Below are 21,809 nucleotides of genomic sequence, written 5' to 3'. Positions count from 1 at the left end.
ATAGTTTAATTGTGGATCAGACATGAGACTTGATGAATTAAGGGATGGTAATGGGATTATTGTTATTGCTGTATGCCTAGAGAGGGATACCTGTTGAGCTTGGTCAGATGACACCATCCTATGTTCATTGTATCTCATCAATTTAAGGGTGGGATGATTAGGATGGACGTTCGCTGCGTCAGTCAATGCTTCCTCCGCTTCCTCAACCTCTGTGAGACGGGCATCTGAACAGTTGATTATTGCCTTGACTCTCTGAAGGGAAGGGAGGTTCTCGGAGACAAGCTTGTCGAAACCAAGGTTGGCATCCTTGAGGAAGTGCACATGAACCATAAACTGAAGATATTCAAGGGTTGGCATGGTAGTAGGCTCATCTATGCGTACACTGCTGCTACTAAGCTTGTAGAGATCGAACCGGATCAATATAGCATACGATATGAGAGACCTCAATTTTTGAAAGTAGCCTATATCTCCACAAGTATGCTTAATGTTTACCACTCTTATGTTGCATGACTGTAGTTCGAGACTACAGAGTTCAGGCATCCTTCCAAGAGTTTCCATGTCCTGTTCTTGCCAGAACTGCACATTCACAACTAAATAGCTGAGGTTCGGTAGAAGCGACGAGTTCATCCATGCTGGCAGTCTAGTTAGTTGCATGCATGCTAGGGACAGGTATCGGAGGTGCTGGGAGGAGACAAATCCTGTTTCCCATGTTACACCCTTTCCCAAGTAGGATTTACCATGAAGTTCCAAAAGCTGGATCTTGTGAAAATTGTGAAGGGACTCCACCAGAGCTATTTCCATGCTCTGATCCCACCCATGGATCCTTGTCTTGAGCACCCTCAGTTCACTAAGCTTACCCAAATCCTTCACAAACTGCATAGCGGTGGCAAATCCCATGCTAAAGTCCTTCATAGCAGGGTATATCCACAGTTCCTGCAATGATGTTAGGTTACCAATTAAACCAGCAGGCACCCTTGTACCCACATCAACACGTAGGCACAACAGTTGTGTCAATAAGCCCACAGTGAATGGCATCTCTTCTAAGTCAGTTTCATACAAGTCCAATGTTTGGAGAAACTTTAGATCCTGACCTATTTCTTCTGGGAGCCGATGAAAACCGCGTGTCCGTGTTAGCCCAAGGTATCTCAGGTGCAGTAGCTTCCCAAGATGCTCCAGGCCATTGCTTGTGTAACCTTCTATGAATTTGCAATCTTCTAGAGCTAGTACACGTAAAACTTGAAAGCTTGGAGATACCACATGGATATCGGATAAAATGGCAACAAATGACCTCACTTGTTCCATGCCCACATTAGCCAGTTGGGGGTGGCGTTTTTCAACAACTCTAGATTGCAAACTTAATCTGTTGGCATTGGTCAATGGAAATTTCTGTTGCTCGTCACCATCTTCTGATAATACGGTGACAAAGTTTTCTTCACTCGATAATGAACGAACAAGATCCAACACCATATCATGAACACGACAACCAATTACATGCCCAGTGCCTTGAGCCTCCACCGGTTGGATCATGCTTCTATTTATCAGCTCAACGAAGTACCCCTCAGCAAGCTCAAATAATCCTATCTGTTGATCTCCATGGATGAAGCCTTCAGCTATCCACTTCCATATCACAAGACATTTGTTGATCTCATAATCTTCTCGAAATATGCTTATATATAATAAGCAAGTTTTTAGATGAGAAGGCAAATGGTAGTAGCAAAAGGACAATATCCTTCTAATATTTTCAACATCATCATTAATTCCTTTCCCCAAACAAAAAGAATTGTACATCTCAGACCAGTTATCTTCAGGATTACTGGCCAACAAACCAGCTATTGCGATGACACCTAACGGGACACCACCACATTTTTCCAAAAATCTTTCACTTGCCTCAGCTGATGTGCTCTCTAAACATTTGCTTTCATCAACATATAGTCTTGTACTTAGTAATTTTTTAGAGTTACCATGAGAAAGTGGTTGCAGATTGTAAACATCACCTACATCTCTCGCAACATTAGAAATACCAGAAGTTGTGACCACTTTACTTCCACAATTATCGTCTGGTAGAGCCGATCTGATTTTGTTCCACGAATTGATATCCCACAAGCCATCAATGACGATAAAATACCTACATACACGAATGGCAACAGAATAGCCATAGTTAGTGAAACTACCTGAACTATCTAAAAGGCCAGGAAGAACGCCAATGTCAAGATTTGGAAAGTGGCATTATTAACAACATTGCTAGGTGGTCAGAAGGCTGAAATTCATAGTAATTATGTTCGGAAACAAGGTCAAGTAATTTAGTATGTTTTGGTTAAGTATCATAAACCACTACGGCATAGAAGCTTCTCGTGGATGAGCTGTGGTTTGAAGCAACCCGTCTGACATATGGAAATATTACTTCTTTCCTTTCATAATGTAACACTTTCTAACATTGCCCGCATTCATATAGATATTAATGAATAGATAGAGTAGACACATATATGTTAAATGAATCTAAACCCGTCTGTTAATGGAGTAGTGTTTAGCGCACGACTGTCTCCATTTTAGAGGGCCATCTCTAATAAAGAGTTACCAGAGACGCTTTTTTTTTTCCTTGAACATGACTATCTCTGATCTGATGTGTGCTGCACCACGTTCACAACAAACTGTTTGCACCAGATTTGTAATTTACTATTTATATAATTATGCAGATAATGATGACATAAATAGCCCATGCAAAATGCATGGGTTAATGCCTAGAGTTGCTAACCACGGCAGTTTGATGACTAGCATGTGTACCTCTTGTTCTGGAGGAATTCCTGTAGTTCGTTGATAAGCTGCTTTTCATCCAACATCAGTGTGTATGAGTTGGTAAACTTTTTCTTGTCAAGATAATAAAGAATATCCCTGAAGACTCTGTTCATGTTAGGATTAATCCGACTGACTGTAACAAAAGCACCACATTGAAAACCCGGTTCAAGCTTGTCATAGATTACTTTCACAAGAGTGGTCTTGCCCAAGCCTCCAAATCCGAAAACGGAGACGATCTTCAACTTGCTCTGATCCCCCATGGACAGCATCTCTATGACCTCATCCCTTGGTCCGTCAATGCCAACAAGCTTTGTTGACATTGCCTTTGTGTATGGATCATGGGTAGGATGACCAACAGCAGTGTAATTGCCTGCGCCATGCTTGGTAGCCACATATCGAAGTCGCTGCTTCGCGACGGCGTCGGAGAACATCTGACCGTACTCCACGCTCCCATTGAACAGCTGATCATTCATCTTCGCCACGAGGCGCATCAGCATCTCAAGGTCGGCTTGCTCGGGGTCAGAGCCGACACGCAAGGAGATGAGGACGGTGTCGACGACGTCCTCCAGGTCGTAGGACAGCATGCGCACATCGTGAGCCCAGAGCCTGACCTGCTCGTCAAGCTGATGATCCCGTGGAATGTTGGCCACCAAGCGTAGGGTGGTATCCATGGTCTTGAGACCCCTAGAGAACTGCCTGACCCGGTTCCTTACGCCCTCCTGCAGCTGGTTCTCCTCCAAACTGAGCAGCTCGGCCAGCCTAGAGAGCAGGCTGCCCATCGCCGCGGTTGCTAGCTCCATGCTCGATCGATCCCCTTCTTGACACACACGGCAGTTGGTTGAGATGATTAATTGGTTACTTGGATGAGTGATCGCTTAGCTCCTCTCGCCGTTCTATCGCCAATATTTCTCCAATATCTACAGAATTACAAATGAAAGGCATTTAAGGAAGTGAAATTCATAAAGAGAGGTAGCTATGTGGAATTGGGGAAAAAAATGGATGAACACTACTCACCAAGCTAACAGCAAACCACCATATGCAATTTCATCGATCCTTAATTTACTTTTGCTTGTGAATAGAATCAGAAGGTTCTATCTTCTTCAGCTGAAATAGTAAAGATATAGAAGCTCACAGTTTTGTTGTAGGTCAGACAGACGAAGCTAACTGATGGATGCGTGAAAGGATGATTTAGCTATATTGTATAAACACACGCATGCTGATTACACCAATCTCGATCTGTACTGTATTATTATAATTTTTTTCAATTGGTGTACTGTATTGTAAGTTGTAACGCCTTGAGAAATTGCATGCAACAATACCTCCTTGTTTAGTGATTAACCCTTACAAATTTTGCATATAGGGACTCCAATTTCACAAGGATAACAGCAAAAATAATAAATGCATAATTAGTCCTCAGTGCATTATATTAAATATGTGCAAAAAAGCATCCATGTTGTCTATACCAATTTTTTATGGAAATCTATAATGCCTATTATCTGGTGAGTCAAGATTATATAACTGTGCAGATTGCTTGAATGTATAATGAACTAATAAAACTATATAACGATTGCATACCCAATTCTATGATATAGTCTTAGTCTTTTATAAATAGAAAGAAGAGTTGGCACACACAATTCTAATAATCTAATAATAAACTATAACCTATCTTTGTGCAGTTATGCGGAAAATTAATTTATCTACCTATCTGAATGCGTATGTAATATCATTATATTTTCTAGTTTACCAAATATAAGCCATTAGGGTATGCCTCTAAATTTAAGGAGTAAATCATGGAAGACTTTCTAGTATTCCATTTGTAATTTAATTTTTCAGCTTACTTTTTGATGGATGTAGTTTCAGCTTATTGCGTCTTTTCAATAAACCATGTATATATATTTACAAAATGGGAAGCCGTTATATTGCTAAGTTAACGTAAACAGCCCATAAAAAGAGTTAATAGGAATAATAATATTGATAAGCAAGCACGTTTGCTCTCACTACAGAATATTTATAGCATTAGGGGTACGGTGGATCAAGATTTTGATGGGAGCAGATTGCAAAAAGGGATAAAAAAGTGATTCAATTCATCGAGATATCCACAGTTCCACACTAAAAAGTAATTGCAAATTGCTTTGAAACTACTAGCGGCCCACCGATAACTAGCTAGCTGCATAACCACAAGTAATTTTCAATGGGGCAGATTGCAAAAAAGGATTATAATAAATGATTTATTTAGTATTACTCACTTAAAAAGGTACAGTTGGTCTGAAACTACTACCGACCCACTGATAACAAGCCTAGCTAACAACGAGTAATTATTCCAGCTGAAAAATTGAAGTACGAAATACGAAGTCAACGCTAATAATATATATCCCCTTGCTAGCCCAAGAGAGGGATCTATGGTTCTTTCTCTTATTATTTTTCTTAAAAATAACCATAGCTGCTCTCCACAGTTCATCTATCACCCGAACTAACCCTGATATCTTCTACTCCATGGCTCCATGCCAGCTATATTTTTCTGTGCTCTCTTTCTCATATCCACCAATTTCCGCAAGGAGAGAAATTAATCAGAAGCGGCGAGAGAAGAATCAAGCATGAGAAGAATTAGCAATATCCATCAATCAAGTGCAAGCTAGGCAGAAGTGTGAAGTTTCGGGGATGGAGACTGCTGTGCTGAGCACTCTTCTGAACATGCTAGGGCCGAAGCTCTACACCTTCTTGCAAGAGAACCATGAGCTGCGGCGGAACCTGGAACACGACATACGGTACATCCGGAACGAGCTCCGGATGATCGGCGCGGTGATCGATGAGCACGAACGCGGGCAGATGAACCACGGTGGCCCTCTGCAGGGGGCTTGGATCCATGGCGCGCGCGAGCTGGCCTACGACATGGAGGACTGCATCGACCGCTTCATGCACCGTATGACAAGTGGCCATAGGCTCGCCACAATGGCCGTCCGCACCAAGTTTGCCACCGTGATCCAGAAGCTCCGGAAGAAATCGGAGGATCTGTCTAAGCTGAGAGCAAACTACACAACCGCTGGCAACGGCAATGGTGATTGCCAAGCAAGCACCTCCGGGACCATGTCGTCATTTGAGACGACACATATCCCCACAGCTGACACCGTCCCTGTGGGAATGGACGGGCCAAGGGATGAGATTCTTGAGCTGATCATGGAAACACAAAGCCAGCCCAATCAGCTCAAGGTCATCTCCCTTGTCGGGTTTGGCGGGTTAGGGAAGACCCTCCTCGCCAAGCAAATCTATGAGAACACCACCATTTGCACACAATTCGAACCACAGGCCTGGGTTTCCGCAGCAGGGAAGAGTGCGAGGGACGTCCTCAAGGAGATACTATGCCAGCTTGGCTTCCAATCGCAAGCACAGGAGGACGATGTCAGCAAGCTCATCACAAGTCTGAAAAAATGCCTCCACTCCAAGAGGTAAGAAATGAGAATTCATTATTCATATTTCTGGGAGGGTATTCTCTCCTGTAATGAATATGTGAAGGTTTAGGACAATATTTAGTCAAACTTTAAAACTTTGGTTATAATATTTTTACTAGAACAGTTTTATAAAATCTAATTATGATAGTACTTTTTGAAGGCGGATATATGCATAACGTTTCTTTACAAACCAGGCATCTGATAAATTATTCATAGCCAAAAAATCAAATAAAAATTGACTACATTTTACTCGACGAGTACCATTAACTATATAATAAAAAAATCCACGTGCTCACTTTCTTCTCATGTTGTCATTATAACATGACTCAACATTACTACCAAAGCGTTTGTCTGCATTTTAACATAGGGCAAATACCACCTCTTCAATATGATAATCTGATGCTGCTGCAAATTACACAGGAATGAAAAAGTCACTACCACAAGATGGAAAGTTTCCCGAGTGCCCACAAACACGGGAAAGTTCATGTTCCTGCCGAAGTGTGTCCGTTGCCACCCATCTTTTCATATGTCACAAATGTACACTCGGGAAGTCTATCCATCCCGTGTATAGCATTCTGCACACGGAAACGTCTCTTTGGTTTCTAAAATACTCCATAATGTTCAGGACACTTTCCCATCCTGGTAGAGAATTGAGAATAATATATACAATCCAATATTATACATATAGCTCAGTATATTAAATTTCTCATTCTATTGTTACAACTACTGTTATTTGTTTCCCTTACACAGCTTCATCAAGCGACAACCATAAAAATTAGAGTGTTTTCATGGTCCTTAAGGAGATTGTTTTAACACTATCTCCCTGTGAACAATAGACAATGTCACAGCTCCTAAAGAGCAGTAAAGAGCTCTACAAATTAGGCTATTCACTTCTTTGTGACTTGCATCCGTTTTCGATGCATATCTTACTCAGACCACTGTCCGTGCTACTAGTTACAACTTACAACATCAATGCTTGAAAACCAGTATGAAAAAAAAAAGGACTCATAATGGCAAAACACAAATCAAATTAAGAAGCAATCTGCTGAAATGACTTATCAGTGGCTAAAACACAAATTAAGGTTGCAATCTGCAGAAATGACTTATCGATGGCAAAAAAACAAATTAAAGTTGAATCTGTTCATGGACTAATTCCAAGGTACCTAAGATGACATGAATATTGCACATCGAGAGTGAAGATTAAATAATTAAGCATAGGGAAAAGGACAAATTAACAATGTAAGAATATTTGGTGCAATCAGCACAACAATGTCTGGCCTTATTAGACAATTATTAGTAACACTATTTCATGGTTCCGAGAACTAATAGAAAAGAATATGCCTAACCATCTAGAGTAAATAACCTAGATGAACACATGTAAGACAAAAGAAAAGGGACAAACCAAAAGTTGCAAATGCAGCCTACATGTGTGGTAAGTTTAAGCTATGGATTATGTAAGTTTACATGACTAATAATAATAAGAAAAAAACTGCTATTACCATGTCTACTAAGCACTGATCCATTTACCTTATTTCTAAATACATCTCTATAGGTTCTTCATTGTAATTGATGACATCCAGAGGGAATATTGGAACAGTACTATAAAAGATGCTTTCCCTGTAGATACAGGATCAAGCAGCATAGTGCTGGTGACGACGGCCATCCATTCCATAGCAAATGCCTGCAGCTCTGGTAATGGTCATGTATATATGATGAGCACTCTTGACAAAAAATACTCAAGAAAACTATTCTTAAGAGAAGCATCATGGGGTGACTACCCACCTGGTTCAGAAACAGTGCTGAGTACTAAATGTGATGGTTTACCACTTGCCCTTGTATCAACAGCCCAATTCTTGAAAAGTAAAGGTCAACAGCTACCACAAGAATATGCAAAGTTGTGTGGCAATCTGGGTATGCATCTGGAAAGAGAGGATACTTTAGAAAGAATGAAGCATGTACTTGTTCACAACTATACCAGCCTTCCTGGCCATGTTATCAAGGCCTGCTTGCTCTATTTTGGTATTTTCCCCAGTGGCCATCCGGTCAGGAGAGGAAAACTGATAAGGCGATGGTCAGCTGAAGGGCTTGTTGAGGCAGACCCTCTCCGAAGTTCTCTGGATGTTGCTACAGACTACTTCAACGAGCTGATCAACCGGAGCATCATTCAGCCTGTTGCTACGAGCAGTAACACTGAGGTGAAGACATGCCAAACTCACGGCATGATGCTTGAGTTCATCCTGCATAAGTCCATGTGCGATGACTTCATTACGTTGCTATATGATCAAGCTTGCCTGCCTGACAAAATACGTTGCCTTACTGTGCAACATAACAGCACCAGAAGGGGCAGAATGAACTCAGACATTGATTTATCTCATGTTCGGTCTTTGACAATCTTCGGAGAGGCAGAAGACTCTGTTTTAGAATTCTCCAGTTATGAACTACTGAGAGTTTTGGATCTTGAAGAATGTGAAAATTTGAAAGATGAACATCTCAGGAAGATATGCAAGCTGTTGCTGCTCAGGTATTTAAGCCTTGGGGGCACTGTTACAATGCTCCCAAAGGAGATCACAAAACTGAAATTTTTGGAGACACTCGATGTACGAAGAACAAAGATAAAAGTTCTGCCCATACAAGTCATCAAGCTGCCATGCTTGACACATCTATTTGGAAATTTCAAACTTCAAGATGTAGGCCAGAAAATTAGCAAGCTACAGAAGTATCTGTCTGAGAAAAGTAAGCTGGAGACACTAGCGGGATTTTTTGCCAATAATGACCAAGGATTTCCTCAACTCATTGATCATATGAAAAACTTGGCCAAGGTTAAAATATGGTGCGAGAGCGAGACCCCTTCCAATTCTAGCAGCAACACTATTCACCTTTCAAAGGCCATTCAAGTTTTCATCCAGAGGGGCACCAATATGAACGATGTCCGCTCGCTTTCTCTGAATTTTGGGGGGTGCTTCCAAGACCAAGAGAATATGCTGAAGTTTTCCCTGGAAGATTCCTGCTACTTAAGCTCTCTGAAGCTAAAAGGCAAAATAAACATATTACCTCCATTTGTAACCTTGCTGAAAGGTCTTACTGAGCTGTGTCTATCATCCTCTGATAAGCTCAACAGGGATGTTCTTGCTGCTCTAAGCAATGTTCGCTGTTTGCATTACCTCAAACTGATTACACCTAATCTGGAAAAGTTTGTCATAGGACAGGGTCCACTCAAAAGCCTACGACGCTTGTGCATCATGGTGCAAACCATGACCGAGCCAGAAATCCAACAGGGGGCTCTGCCAAATCTGGAGTCATTCCGGCTGCTCTGTAAGGATCTAAATGGGCTATGTGGCATCAACATCCAGTACATCGGCCCCGAATGCCTCAAGGAGGTTGCTCTTGACAAAAGAATTAGCGAAGAAACAAAAAAGAAGTGGAAGGAAACAGTGAAGAACCATCCTAGATGGCCCAAGGTCTCATTTGTTAATACAGGAGAGGTTGGTCAGATGCAGAATATGGAGGTTGCTCAGCCTACAGAGGATGCTGCAGCACTGGCTTTGGCTGCCGGCTCCCTAAGGCCGGTTCCGGTTTTTAGACGTCCAAAGGCAGATCAAGAAAGGACCTTAGATCTCTGTTCCATGGGCCAAACCTCTAGGGAATCTTGCAGCAATACTGAGCCATACTTCAAAACTAATGGGACTTCACCAGGCAAGCTGAACCCTGTGAATGATGAATGTCACCATTTCTGCTAGATAGCGAGAACATCCTCTGGGCTGGCTCTGCTCACTGTCGTCATCAGTTACTCTCTTTCTATCTCGCTCTTCACCACAAGCTGCATCATGGTGACACCACTCTTTCCAAGTTACAGCAAAAGAGTGGTGTACAGATATACAAGAATCTGTAGTTGATTACAAATTTGACTGCACTTCTGTTTCAACATTATTATCTGCTCATATCTTGCTACACTGTGCACTAGCTGCATATTATAATCAGTAGAGCAAGCATGTGTATTTCAGTGTTATCACAATTACATATTCAAATGGCAGTATTGATCCATAAATTTGTCGATTTCCTAGCGGTTGTTAAAATTGTTTCTATAAAGAGTGAAACCCTACTTGGGAGGACAATTGTGATTATTGATTTCCACGAGCCTTTGCCCTTACGAATATGTTACATATACAAATGTATGATGCATATATCATAAAGAAGGAATATGCAGCGGGTAGTGGGAATCGAACCCGCAACCCCACGGTTATGAGCTAGGAGGGATAGATGATAAGGGATTACTAGTAACCTACACTACAAAAGAACCCTTCTTTCGTAACGGGTGGCAACATACATCCGATGACTTATCTTTGTCGAGTGGTAAGTTACCACTCATCACGGATGAGTCATCCATGACGATTCGTAGCTCATCTTTGTCGGGTGGTAAGTTACAACCCGTCATCCATGACGATTCATAATTACGAACATTCACACATGAGAATTTACGATTTTTGAATTTTAATGCACAAAAAACGCTAAAAATATTCTATACATTACTAGGACATTCCAATATCTATCTATTTATTTATTTATTTATTTTAGAGAAGGGTATTTTTTTACCCGGCCTCTACATCCAACCGGATATATGTAGCCTTTTTAAATTAGTAAGTTAGCCTATCAAACAGGGAACTTAGCCCTCAAATAACCCAATCTGAAATTCGCTCCTATGTGCTACTCAAGTCACTGTAACCACTAGGCCACATGCCCTTTCACTCGAGGACATTCCATCTATGGTCACACAACACTAGCTAGAAATTCATGATTTTTCAAGTGACATTTACATGCACGCCACAGTTGGATTCGAACCTAGGACCTCTCAGCACATGCAAACTAATTGTACCATCTCATTTATAGACCACATCTTGATGAGTCTTCAGATATTAATTATTCTTTTGATTATTTTGTCCAAATATGAAACAAAAATTTGAAACTCTAGATGACTTCAAATGAGAACGCTTTCAACTACAAAGTTGCAAATCTCATCGAGTTCTACAACTTCAGCGTAGGGCATGTCTCCATCCAAGGTGATTTGAAAAATCAAAAAATATTTTAGAAATAGATCACATCACTTATAGAGCATATTCAAGGATGTAAACAATCTCAAAAGAAAATATTATCAATCACAAAGTTGTAGATCTCATCGAATCCTTGCACTTTGATATAGGGCATGTCTCCATCCGAGATCATTTGAAAAATTCAAAAGTACGTTTTCCAAAATTTATCTCACCACTTATAATCCTTATTCGGTCAAATGCAAATGTCGTCAATTTTAAAGTTATAAATCTCATCAAGATCTACAACTTTCATATAAGGTATGTCTCTATCCGAGGTTCTTTAAAAAATTCAAAATTTTTGAATTTCCCTCATCCGTGACGGGTCGTAAATACCCTTCACGGATAACGTTATCCGTGAAAGGTGGTAGTTACAACCTGTCCTGGATGACTGTTCTCATCTTAAACAGGTTATCCCATTAAACCCATCACGGATGACATGTTATCCGTGACGACGGGGCATTTTTGTGACCCGTTATAGCCTTACAGGTCATCCGTGACTTGTTACAACTACGTCCCAAAAAAGATGACCTCATATTGGTGATGGTTCATCCCTGATAGTCATATCTTAAACGGGATACTTTTCAACTTGTTAGGGATGAGTCATCCCAAATGAGTCACATTAGCCCGACACGAATGGCTCGTCACAGATGCTCGGATCTGTAGTAGTGGAAGTAAATACTCACTCTGTTAAAAAATATAAGGTGCATTTTATTTTGTTAGGATAAGGCTTTGACCATCAATTGCTTAACTAATGTACGATTTATGTGATAGAAAGCATAGGTATAAGTAAGTAGTCCATTGTGCAATATTATAAAGGAAAAAGGATGTAGGGCTACTATCCTCAAGAAGGCCAGCTAAATGTGCACTAAATTATGGATTAACCTCTTGAATGTCCCATATAGATCCAATGATTGTACCCAAATTATGTTGTTATTGAGCCCGCAGCTACCCACGGTTGGGCGTCTAATTACTACAGCCGGGGGGTGAAATTCCGTATCCTGGGTTAGTTCGTTTCGAATTCCCCCCCCCCCCCTCCATTTGGTTTCTAAACACTGTGAACGAAATTACTGGCAGAATCGAACGGAACAAAGAGACATCAGTTTGTTTATTTTTTACGAATTTTCCCGGGATAGAAGTTTACCGGAGGAGTAGACGAGACGACGAAGCTGAGCGAGCTTTGCCAGTCTTCCGCCGCCGCGTCGCCCGTACGGCTTGCCGCTGTGCTGCGCCGCCCTACGCCTCCTTTCCGCCGCTCCCGTGCGCGATCCGGCGGGACACAGACACGGCCCCCTCCGCCTCTCGCCTGCGCCGCCAATTTGCTCCGCTCTCTCTCCGGTGGACACGAGGATAATCGACGGAGAGGAGGACAGCGAGGAGGCTTGTGGGTTTGAGTGGGCTCGATGGGAGCACGAGATGGGCCGGCCTGGTCGGCCCATAAAGTTTTTCACAAGAGTAACAAATAATAAAACAACAAAATTAAATTAAAAGAACCGGACAATCTACCTACCAGTAAAAATGTAAAAACCGAAGAAAGGGATTAAAAGTAATTTATTCCACACCTATTATGACGTGGAATTTATTCTAACTCAATTCTCTCTAATCCCCATCAATTCTCTCCAAACCAAACTAAGGCCCTGTTATTTGTTTCAGTTTAAGATTATTGTAATCCAGATTATTAAATCATATTACTCTAAGCTGGATTATAATAGAAAGAATCCCTTATATGCCACTAGAATTTGACCAGTTCCCTTATATGCCACTCAAAATTAGCTTCTCCCTTATATGCCACTAGTTCAAGTTTTTCCACCATTTTATGCCACTCCCACCACTATAGTGTTAGTTGACTGTTAGTCAAAGGTTAGTTTTTTTTCGTAAATGACCAATATACCCTCTCAACTAAAAAATGTGTAAACTTCAAAAAATTATAACTAATTTATTTTAAATCCTTTTTGAGTCAACAAAATTTGGTTAGAACCAGTGAAAAATGCTCTTTATATTAAAAATATTGTTAGAAAACTGCATGTTTCATGCTTATATTGAAAATTTATTTCTGATGGTAATGGCTAAAATTGCATGTGATGCAGAGAACATCAATTTTCATATGTTGTATCCAATAGCTATATTAGTACTAAAATACTTATTATTGATTGTATACTAATTCTTAAGGGCAAATGCGTCTTTTTACAATGAAGTTAACGGTCAACTGACGGTGGACTGACGGCAATGGCATAAAAGGGAGGAGAAACTTGAACCGGTGGCATAAAAGGGAGAAGCCAATTTGAAGTGGCATATAAAGTAGCCAGTTAATTTAGAGTTGCATATAAGAGATTCTCTCATTATAATAAGCTGACATAGAATAAGCTGCGAGCTGTTTGTTTTTCTAGATTATTGGAGACATATAAGGGTAGTGGGTCTTTAGCCACCCAATAATCTAAAAAAGCTCCTCCAGAGAAGATTATTAGATTATAGTAATTTGGATTAATCTACTTGTTTGTTTCAGTTTACTTCTAATAATTTAGATTATAATAATTCTAAACTGAATCAAACAGGGTCTAAGGCCTAAAGTGGATTTGGGGAAAATTTATCCCCCCGTGTCCGCCGCGCTCGAGTCCGGCCGGCGCAGCAGTTCGTTCACCGGCGGCGCAGCCGCCGCAGTGTTATTGGCCGTCTCCGGCTCTCCGCGCGGTCGTCATCCGCTGTGCTGAGTTCCGAGGGCTTCGTCTGTGATATGCTCTAATAGGCATCTATCTAAGCCATTGGCCATCAGGTCGCCTGGTCCTCCCTGCTGCTTCGTTCAGTATTGGATTATTTCGCTTTGGTTTTGGTTAATGCTCGTGATTCTTGTGGATGAGGTAGTGATTCATGAGAAAATGGACGATTTGTCACTTTGTTAGTTGGGTTTCGACAACATGAACCCTAAATCGTATAGGGTGGCATTTTGTCAAAAACCCAACGAACAAAGTTGTATTTAGTCCATTTTCTCGGTGATTTATTGGGGTCTCTTGGTAAACAAATTAGGGTTCAGATGGTTCAGATGAACTGGGTGTTGTTACTGTTATTCAAGCTGTATTTCCTTATCATTAACTACCTGGGGATTTATCCATGATATCTTCTAGCATAAGCATTAGAGCAAATATCAATTTAAAATATAAATGTGCGACTGCTGAGAAAAATCCAATTGCTGAGAAAAGAACGTCTGCTGAATGAAATTCTTCACCATGTATGCAACTTTCCCCTGTCACAATTTGGAGGAAATTTGGAGAATGAACCTTTGCATTGAGTTAGCCCTGAAGAGCAATATATTGTGTACAAGAAGAAAGCGAAATGACTAAAATACCCTTCAACGTAGTCTAAAACACTTACTCTAACACCCCTAATCAAATGCAATGTGTATGTAATAATATTGCATTTGAAAGGTATAACTAAATACTAAACTAAATCCAAAGTCTATGCGTGATGATGTTGTCAAAGCATAAAAATCATAAATAATGATGAGGAAGAAAAAATCCATCCCCTCATCAATGAAGTGGACTTCAGTGCCTTCACAACCTGTTCTTCAGCCCTTAGTGCGAAAAGCCTTCACAAACTATTCTTCAACTCTTCACTAATTCAGAGACGATGATGATGACGAGATGAATGACCTTCACAAACTATTCTTCGGCCCTTCAATGATTGACGATGATGTCAACTCCGATTAGGAGCTGGTGATATGACAAAGATCAGCTCCGACGTGGAGCTACTGATGATGACAGAAGGCTAACTCCGACATGGAGCGAGTGAGATAGTGATAATGATTGACAAGCATGACTTCGGCTGCGTTCGAATGTCCAACGATTCTTGGATGAAATTTTAGATTCTCGTGGCACGCTTTTCAAACTACTAAACGGTGCATTTCGTGCGAAGACTTTCTATATGAAAATTGCTCTAAAATATCAGATTAATCCATTTTTCAAGTTTGTAATAATTAAAACTCAATTAATCACACGTTACTACCATCTCGTTTTGCGTGAAACACTTAATCTTTATCTTCATCTTCAGAAGAGATGGACTTTGATGGACTTGATGATATAGCAAAAATAAATACTGACATGTACAGCAACCAGGCCAAGAAGAAGAATTAAACTAGGCTAAGAAGAAGATTAATTCTGCTAATAACATGCTCCGGGACGAATTCAACGAGATGTAATGGATTTTGGTAGACTAGATAGGAAACATAGCGTTGGTGATATGGACCCGGGGGTATCACGTCTAGAGGGAGGAGGCTGCCCTCAAACCCACGTGGCTCTCCCCGAGGGGGATCGAGCCCGAGATGGAGCGGCGGTTGCCTCCTCCCTCTAGCCTCAAACCCACGTGGCTCCCCCTAAGGGGGATCAAGCCCGGAGTGGAGCGGCGGCTGCCCCCTCCCAGCTAGAGGGAGGAGGCCGCCCTCAAACCCACGTGGCTCCCCCCGAGGGGGGGTCGAGTCCGGGGTGGAGCGGCGGCTGCCCCCTCCCAGCTAGAGGGAGGAGACCGCCCACAAACCCACGTGGCTCCCCCCGAGGGGGGTCGAGCCCGGGGTGCAGCAGTAGCTGCCCACTCCCAGCTAGAGGGAGGAGGCCGCCCTCAAACCCACGTGGCTCCCCACGAGGAGGGGGGGTCGAGCCCGGGGTGGAGCGGCGGCTGCTGTCACGCCCAGAAATTCCCGAATAGAATTTCAAGCAGAATGTGCATTAAAATCCCCGTCCAGGACCGGCCGGGGTACACAAACGACAATGTTGACATTCAGATCCACGTCTTACAAACATCATAAAAGTCTTACATAAATGCAGCGGAAGAAAAGAAAGACAACAGGAGCTAAGCCTTGACTAAAACTACAGCGGAAACACCACTCCACAGGCATCCTCGACGGCACAGACAAAGCCTACTCCTCGGAGAAACCTTCATCTGACCCGAACTCAAACTCTGGGGTTGGGAAAAGTAGAGCAAGACTGAGTACTACCCACTGTACTCAACAAGTCATACCGGAATAGGGGTATGGTGCAGGGAATCATCAAAGAAGAGCTAAAGTGGTTCATTTGCATAAAGCGAGCATTTATAAACAGAAATTGAAAGATTTAAACAGTTGTAATAATTAATTAATATTAATCATCCGCTGTCCAACGCTATCCCACGTTGCGACAGGCCCAGCCATCCACCTAAACTATCCAAATTCAAAAGATTACACTAAGGTGAGACTAATCACGGTGAATCTGGTTGACCGCCCATAACCGCGGGCACGGCTATTCGAATAGTTTTACTCTGATCAGAGGTGTACAACTGTACCCACAAGACACAGCCCCACAACACGTTTCCGTGCGCCGACATGCCACCACGACATATCGGAAAGAGGCTGTGACAGGACCCTTCGCCTAACCCCTTCTAGCCAAGCACACCACACCTCAGGTTTCACCCCCGTCCCCAGCGGGCAACGGGCAGTCCCCTCTCGTGCCTAGGTGAATCCGGAAGCGACAGAGGCCGTCGCAGGGCCCGCCCCGCTCCATCACGCCCACCCTTGCCTGGATGCGTCGGCTAGAGGAGAGCTACACTACAAGCCCAGCCGTTGCCCACACTGGCTTGTGGTAAGTACGATAAGTTCTTCCAGGGCATCCCGCGAACCGGTCCTTAACTGCCATAGGTGCGACCAGCAAAACCATGCACCCACAGCCCACCATGTGATTTATTTTAATTAACCAACACCAAAGCGGTGTTACTAATCCAACAAAACCCTTAGAACCAACAGTCTAAACATTAATAGGATTTTTCCCCATTGTGAACTAGTTGAACTAAGCATGGCTAAGCAATCCCTAGTCCAAACTCTAATCATGTTATAACCCCAAGCTGACAAAGAAACATGGTACATCAATAGCATGGCTATGACAATAGGTAAACAACCCATAGTAGTGTTATAAAACAATGCAATATTTGAAAGAAAACATTAGAGCATTTGCAATATAGGATCAACATGTTCAAATGACAAGCATGACTTGCCTTGCTCTGCTGCTGGAGGAATCTCGGCAACTATTTCGAAGTACACCGGAGCGTCGGAGGAACCGGAATCTAGCGACATACAAGGCAAACATTGCAAACAGGCTATAAGACTACTGAAACAGGGGACAAAACCATTTTTAATGGATTCTACACATTTTTCTTGATTTACTGAGACTTGAATGGGCTTAAACGGAGCTCGGATGAATTAGTTATGAATTTTAGAAGATTCACTGTGTTTATTACTATACAAGAAAAACCTTAAATCATTTATTGCGCAATATATTCCAGGGCTGACGTCATCAAGGCGGGGCGCAGCGCCGACATGCGGGCCCCACCGGTCAGCGGCTCGGGAGAGGGAGGAAGGGGCGCCGGCAAGCGGGCCCCACCGGTCAGCGGCTCGGGGAGGGCGGTCCACGGCGGATCGGGTCCACGGACCGGGGAGGAGCGGCGCACCACGCGGCGGGGGCTCGCGGCCGGTGCGCGCGGGCACGGCGCAAACCGGCCCGGCGACCATGGCGCGCGACGGCGCGGCGCACATGCGGCAGCGGCGCACATGCGGCAGCGGCGCAAGACGGCGGCCGACGGCGACCGACCGGCGGCGGAGAGCGGCGGCTAGAGGTGAAGCGGCAGCTACGCGGCTAAGCGGCGGCGCGACGGCTAAACGGTGCGGGAGAGAGAGAAAGAGGAGGAGAGGCCTCACCGATAACGGTCGACGACGGCAGGCGACGGAGGACGATGGTGACGGCGGGACGAGCTCCGGAACCTCCTAACGAACAAAAGGAGAGGGGTTAGATGGAGAGAGGAGAGTGCGAGAGAGCGAGGGCGCCGGCCGAAGGCGGCGGCCATGGCGTCACTCACCAGCGCACGACGGGGATGGGGCTCCGGCGGCGAATCTCTACGGAGGAGGGGTGGACGAGGTGGACCTCGGCCGCGCGAACCCAACGGCGGCGACGGCGCGGTGCGGCGGCGGGTGTAGCGGCGGCTAGAGGCGACCGGAGTAGCGGAAACGGCGGCGGCGGTTGGGCGCACGGCGCGGGAGTGATGGGGAGCTCGGGAGAGGGAGGCGAAATGGGGAAAAAGCGAGAGGGAGCGACGGGGGAGCTTAAATAGGGAGAGAGGTGGGAATCGCCGGCCAACGTGGAGGAGTGGGGGAGGCGAGAGAGGCGGGATTCGAAAATCGAATCCCGGCCATCTCGGGCGCGGGCGCGAGCGGGAGAGAGAGGGGAGTGGGCGCGGGGAACGCGGCGCACGCGCGGGCGTGGTCGACGTGGCCCGGAGGAGGCGGAGGCGTGGACGCGGCGGCGGTTTCGGGCGCGGCGGTTGCTGGCGCGGCGTCGGCTGGAGGAGGGAGACGGGCCCGACAGGTGGGCCCCACCTGTCGGCGACCCTGAGAGAGGAGGGAGGCGGGACGGCCTGGATGGGCCTCGGCCTGCGGCCGGCCCAGCAGGGAGGGGGGGAAGGAAGGGAAAAAAAATGGGCCGACAGCCCATTGAAAAAAAAAGAGGAAAAAGAGAGGAAAAAGAAAAAGAAAAAGGAAAAAGGATTTTCCCTGGAATTAAAATATTGCTTGCTCAATTTTAATTGGTTAAAATTATTTCTAGAGCTCTGAAAATTCCACTAAAAATCCTGTTAATGAATTTTGACATGTAGAACTCAAGAAAAATTCCACATGCCCAATCCGATTATTATTTGCATTACTTTCTTAGGGTTTTCTCTTGATTTGCACCTGCATTTTCTTGGGGTTGTTTACAAATTAAATTTGGCTTGGGAGGAGAACTTCGGGGTGTGACAAACCTACCCCCCTTAAACGGAATCTCGGCCCCGAGATTCGGAGGAGCTGGTGAAGAGGTGCGGATGGGCGGCTTTCAACTCATCTTCCCTTTCCCAGGTTGCTTCCTCTTCTGAATGATGACTCCACTGAACTCGGCAAAACCTGGTGACCTTGTTTCTGGTTCTCCTTTCGCTGGTATCAAGTATACGAACCGGCTTCTCCACATATGTTAGGTCCTCCTGGATATCAATGTGTTCCGAATCAGCCTGTTCTTCAGGTACCCTTAAGCACTTCTTTAGTTGGGACACGTGGAACACGTCATGGATGCCGATCATATTGGATGGAAGTTCTAACTGATAAGCAACTTCTCCCCTTCGTTCCAAAATTTTGTATGGTCCCACGAAGCGTGGTGCCAACTTGCCTTTCGTCTGAAAACGGTGTACTCCCCGGAGCGGAGTGACACGAAGATACACGTAATCCCCTGCCTCAAAAGTGAGCTCCCTTCGACGGTTATCCGCGTAGCTCTTCTGTCGAGACTGGGCAATCCTCAACCTTTCCCTGATGATTCTGACTTTCTCTTCCGCTTCCGCTAATACCTCTGTTCCGAACAGTTGACGCTCGCCTGTCTGATCCCAGAAGAGAGGTGTGCGGCACTTCCGGCCGTATAAAGCTTCAAACGGTGCCATCTGTAGACTGGCCTGGTAACTGTTGTTGTACGAGAATTCCGCATATGGCAAGCTTTTGTCCCAAGCTCCACCAAAATCAAGAGCGCAAGCTCTCAACATATCTTCCAAGATTTGATTGACCCGCTCGGTCTGACCATCAGTTTGTGGGTGATAGGCCGTGCTGAAATTTAAATGGGTCCCCAATTCTTCCTGCAGCTTCTGCTAGAATTTTGAGGTGAACTGACTCCCTCGGTCAGATACAATCTTTTTGGGTACTCCATGTAGGCACATGATTCTCGAAAGGTAAAGCTCCGCCAACCTTTTGCCCGTATATGTGGTATGTACTGGTATGAAGTGAGCAACCTTAGTGAGTCGATCCACGACTATCCAGATCGAATCGTGACCCGATGATGTCCGGGGCAGTCCCGTTATAAAGTCCATTCCAATCTCCTCCCATTTCCATTCCGGGATTTGAAGAGGTTGGAGTAAACCTGCTGGTCTTTGGTGCTCTGCCTTCACTCGTTGGCAAACATCGCAGAGTGCGACGAATTCAGCTATTTCTCTCCTCATGCTGACCCACCAAAACTTTTCTTTGAGGTCTTGATACATTTTAGTGCTGCCTGGATGAATGGAGTACTGGGTCTGATGAGCCTCGGTGAGTATCAGATCCTTCAGTTCCTTGTCGTCAGGTACACACAATCTTTCTCCCAACCAGATTGTGCCATGCTCATCTTCGTGGAAATCCCGGGCTTTTCCGACTCTCATGTTCTTTTTCAGCTCTGCTATTTCAGAATCATTTACTTGAGCTGCTCTGACTTGATCCACGAGCGTAGGCCATGCCTCCAGAGCGGCTACAAAACCGTGTTCAACAATTCCCACGTTGAGATGCTCAAACTCCTGCCGCAATTCTTCACACATGCCCTCGATGCATAGGGCAGTGCAGTAACTTTTCCTGCTTAACGCGTCTGCCACCACATTGGCTTTACCCGGGTGGTAGTGAATGCTCATGTCATAGTCTTTGATTAGTTCCAACCATCTTCGTTGTCGGAGATTTAGGTCCGGTTGGGTGAAGATGTATTTCAGACTCTTATGGTCCGTATATACTTTGCAGCGGTTGCCAATCAGATAGTGCCTCCAGATCTTCAAAGCATGAACCACTGCTGCCAATTCCAGGTCATGAGTTGGATAATTCCCTTCGTGTGGACGCAACAGCCGCGAGGCATACGCAACCACTCTGCCCTCTTGCATTAGGACACATCCAAGTCCGTGACGGGATGCATCGCAATAGACTTGGAAGTCTTTCATCTGGTCGGGCAGAATTAAAACTGGTGCGGATACTAATTTCTTCTTGAGCTCCTCAAAACTCTTATCGCACTCAACTGTCCATTTAAACTTCTCATCTTTCTTAAGCAACTGAGTCATGGGTCGGGCGATTCTGGAGAAGTTTTCGATGAATCGGCGGTAATAACCTGCCAGTCCTAGAAAACTTCGAATCTGCGACACGGTCTTCGGTGGGGTCCATTTGGTAACTGACTCTACGTTTGATGGGTCAACTGCCACACCCTGAGCTGTAATGACATGGCCCAAAAATTTGACTTCCGTCAACCAGAAGTCACACTTGCTGAACTTGGCGTATAGCTGGTGCTCCTTCAACTTCTCGAGTACCAGGCGGAGATGTTGCTCATGTTCTTCTTTGGACTTTGAATAGATAAGTATGTCGTCGATGAATACCACAACAAACTTGTCCAGAAATTCCATGAACACTTTGTTCATCAGATTCATGAAGAATGCGGGTGCGTTGGTAAGTCCGAACGACATAACCGTGCACTCATATAATCCGTACCGAGTGGTGAAGGCCGTCTTTGGAATATCCTCCTCCCGAATTCTCAACTGGTGGTAGCCTGATCGCAGGTCTATCTTAGAAAACACTTTAGCTCCTTTCAGTTGATCAAACAAATCATCGATTCGCGGCAAAGGATATTTGTTCTTGATTGTGACCTCGTTGAGTGCGCGATAATCAACGCACATCCTCTTCGTCTTATCC

At 44.3% G+C, this 21,809-nt stretch overlaps 2 protein-coding genes across 2 annotated transcripts; one reads left to right on the top strand and one right to left on the bottom strand.

The window, feature by feature from the left end:
• Window positions 1-532: 532 nt before the first annotated feature.
• On the bottom strand, window positions 533-3,572 carry LOC136354178 (disease resistance protein RGA4-like). Its single transcript, XM_066305857.1, has 3 exons — window positions 2,979-3,572; window positions 738-933; window positions 533-576 (listed from the first exon to the last, which is right to left on the bottom strand). The coding sequence occupies exons 1-3, from the start codon at window positions 3,570-3,572 to the stop codon at window positions 533-535; spliced, it is 834 nt and encodes a 277-aa protein (XP_066161954.1).
• Window positions 3,573-5,451: 1,879 nt separating this feature from the next.
• On the top strand, window positions 5,452-9,976 carry LOC107275482 (disease resistance protein RGA4). Its single transcript, XM_066305855.1, has 2 exons — window positions 5,452-6,236; window positions 7,792-9,976. Exons 1-2 carry the CDS (start codon window positions 5,452-5,454, stop codon window positions 9,974-9,976), a joined length of 2,970 nt encoding a protein of 989 aa, XP_066161952.1.
• Window positions 9,977-21,809: the final 11,833 nt, after the last annotated feature.

Source organism: Oryza sativa, chromosome 11 (assembly GCF_034140825.1).
Source record: "Oryza sativa Japonica Group chromosome 11, ASM3414082v1".
Taxonomy (NCBI): domain Eukaryota; kingdom Viridiplantae; phylum Streptophyta; class Magnoliopsida; order Poales; family Poaceae; genus Oryza; species Oryza sativa.
The sequence above is the reverse complement of the archived record's forward strand: the minus strand, read 5'-3'. Positions and strand labels throughout refer to the sequence as shown.

Coding starts and splice junctions, on each gene's coding strand:
- LOC107275482 (XM_066305855.1), top strand. CDS start 5,452: ATGGAGACTGCTGTGCTGAGCACTCTTCTGAACATGCTAGGGCCGAAG. Junction 6,237..7,791: donor AAATGCCTCCACTCCAAGAG/GTAAGAAATGAG, acceptor ACATCTCTATAG/GTTCTTCATTGTAATTGATG.
- LOC136354178 (XM_066305857.1), bottom strand. CDS start 3,572: ATGGGCAGCCTGCTCTCTAGGCTGGCCGAGCTGCTCAGTTTGGAGGAG. Junction 934..2,978: donor GCAAGACCACTCTTGTGAAA/GTAATCTATGAC, acceptor ACATCATTGCAG/GAACTGTGGATATACCCTGC. Junction 577..737: donor CCAGCTTTTGGAACTTCATG/GTAAATCCTACT, acceptor GTGAATGTGCAG/TTCTGGCAAGAACAGGACAT.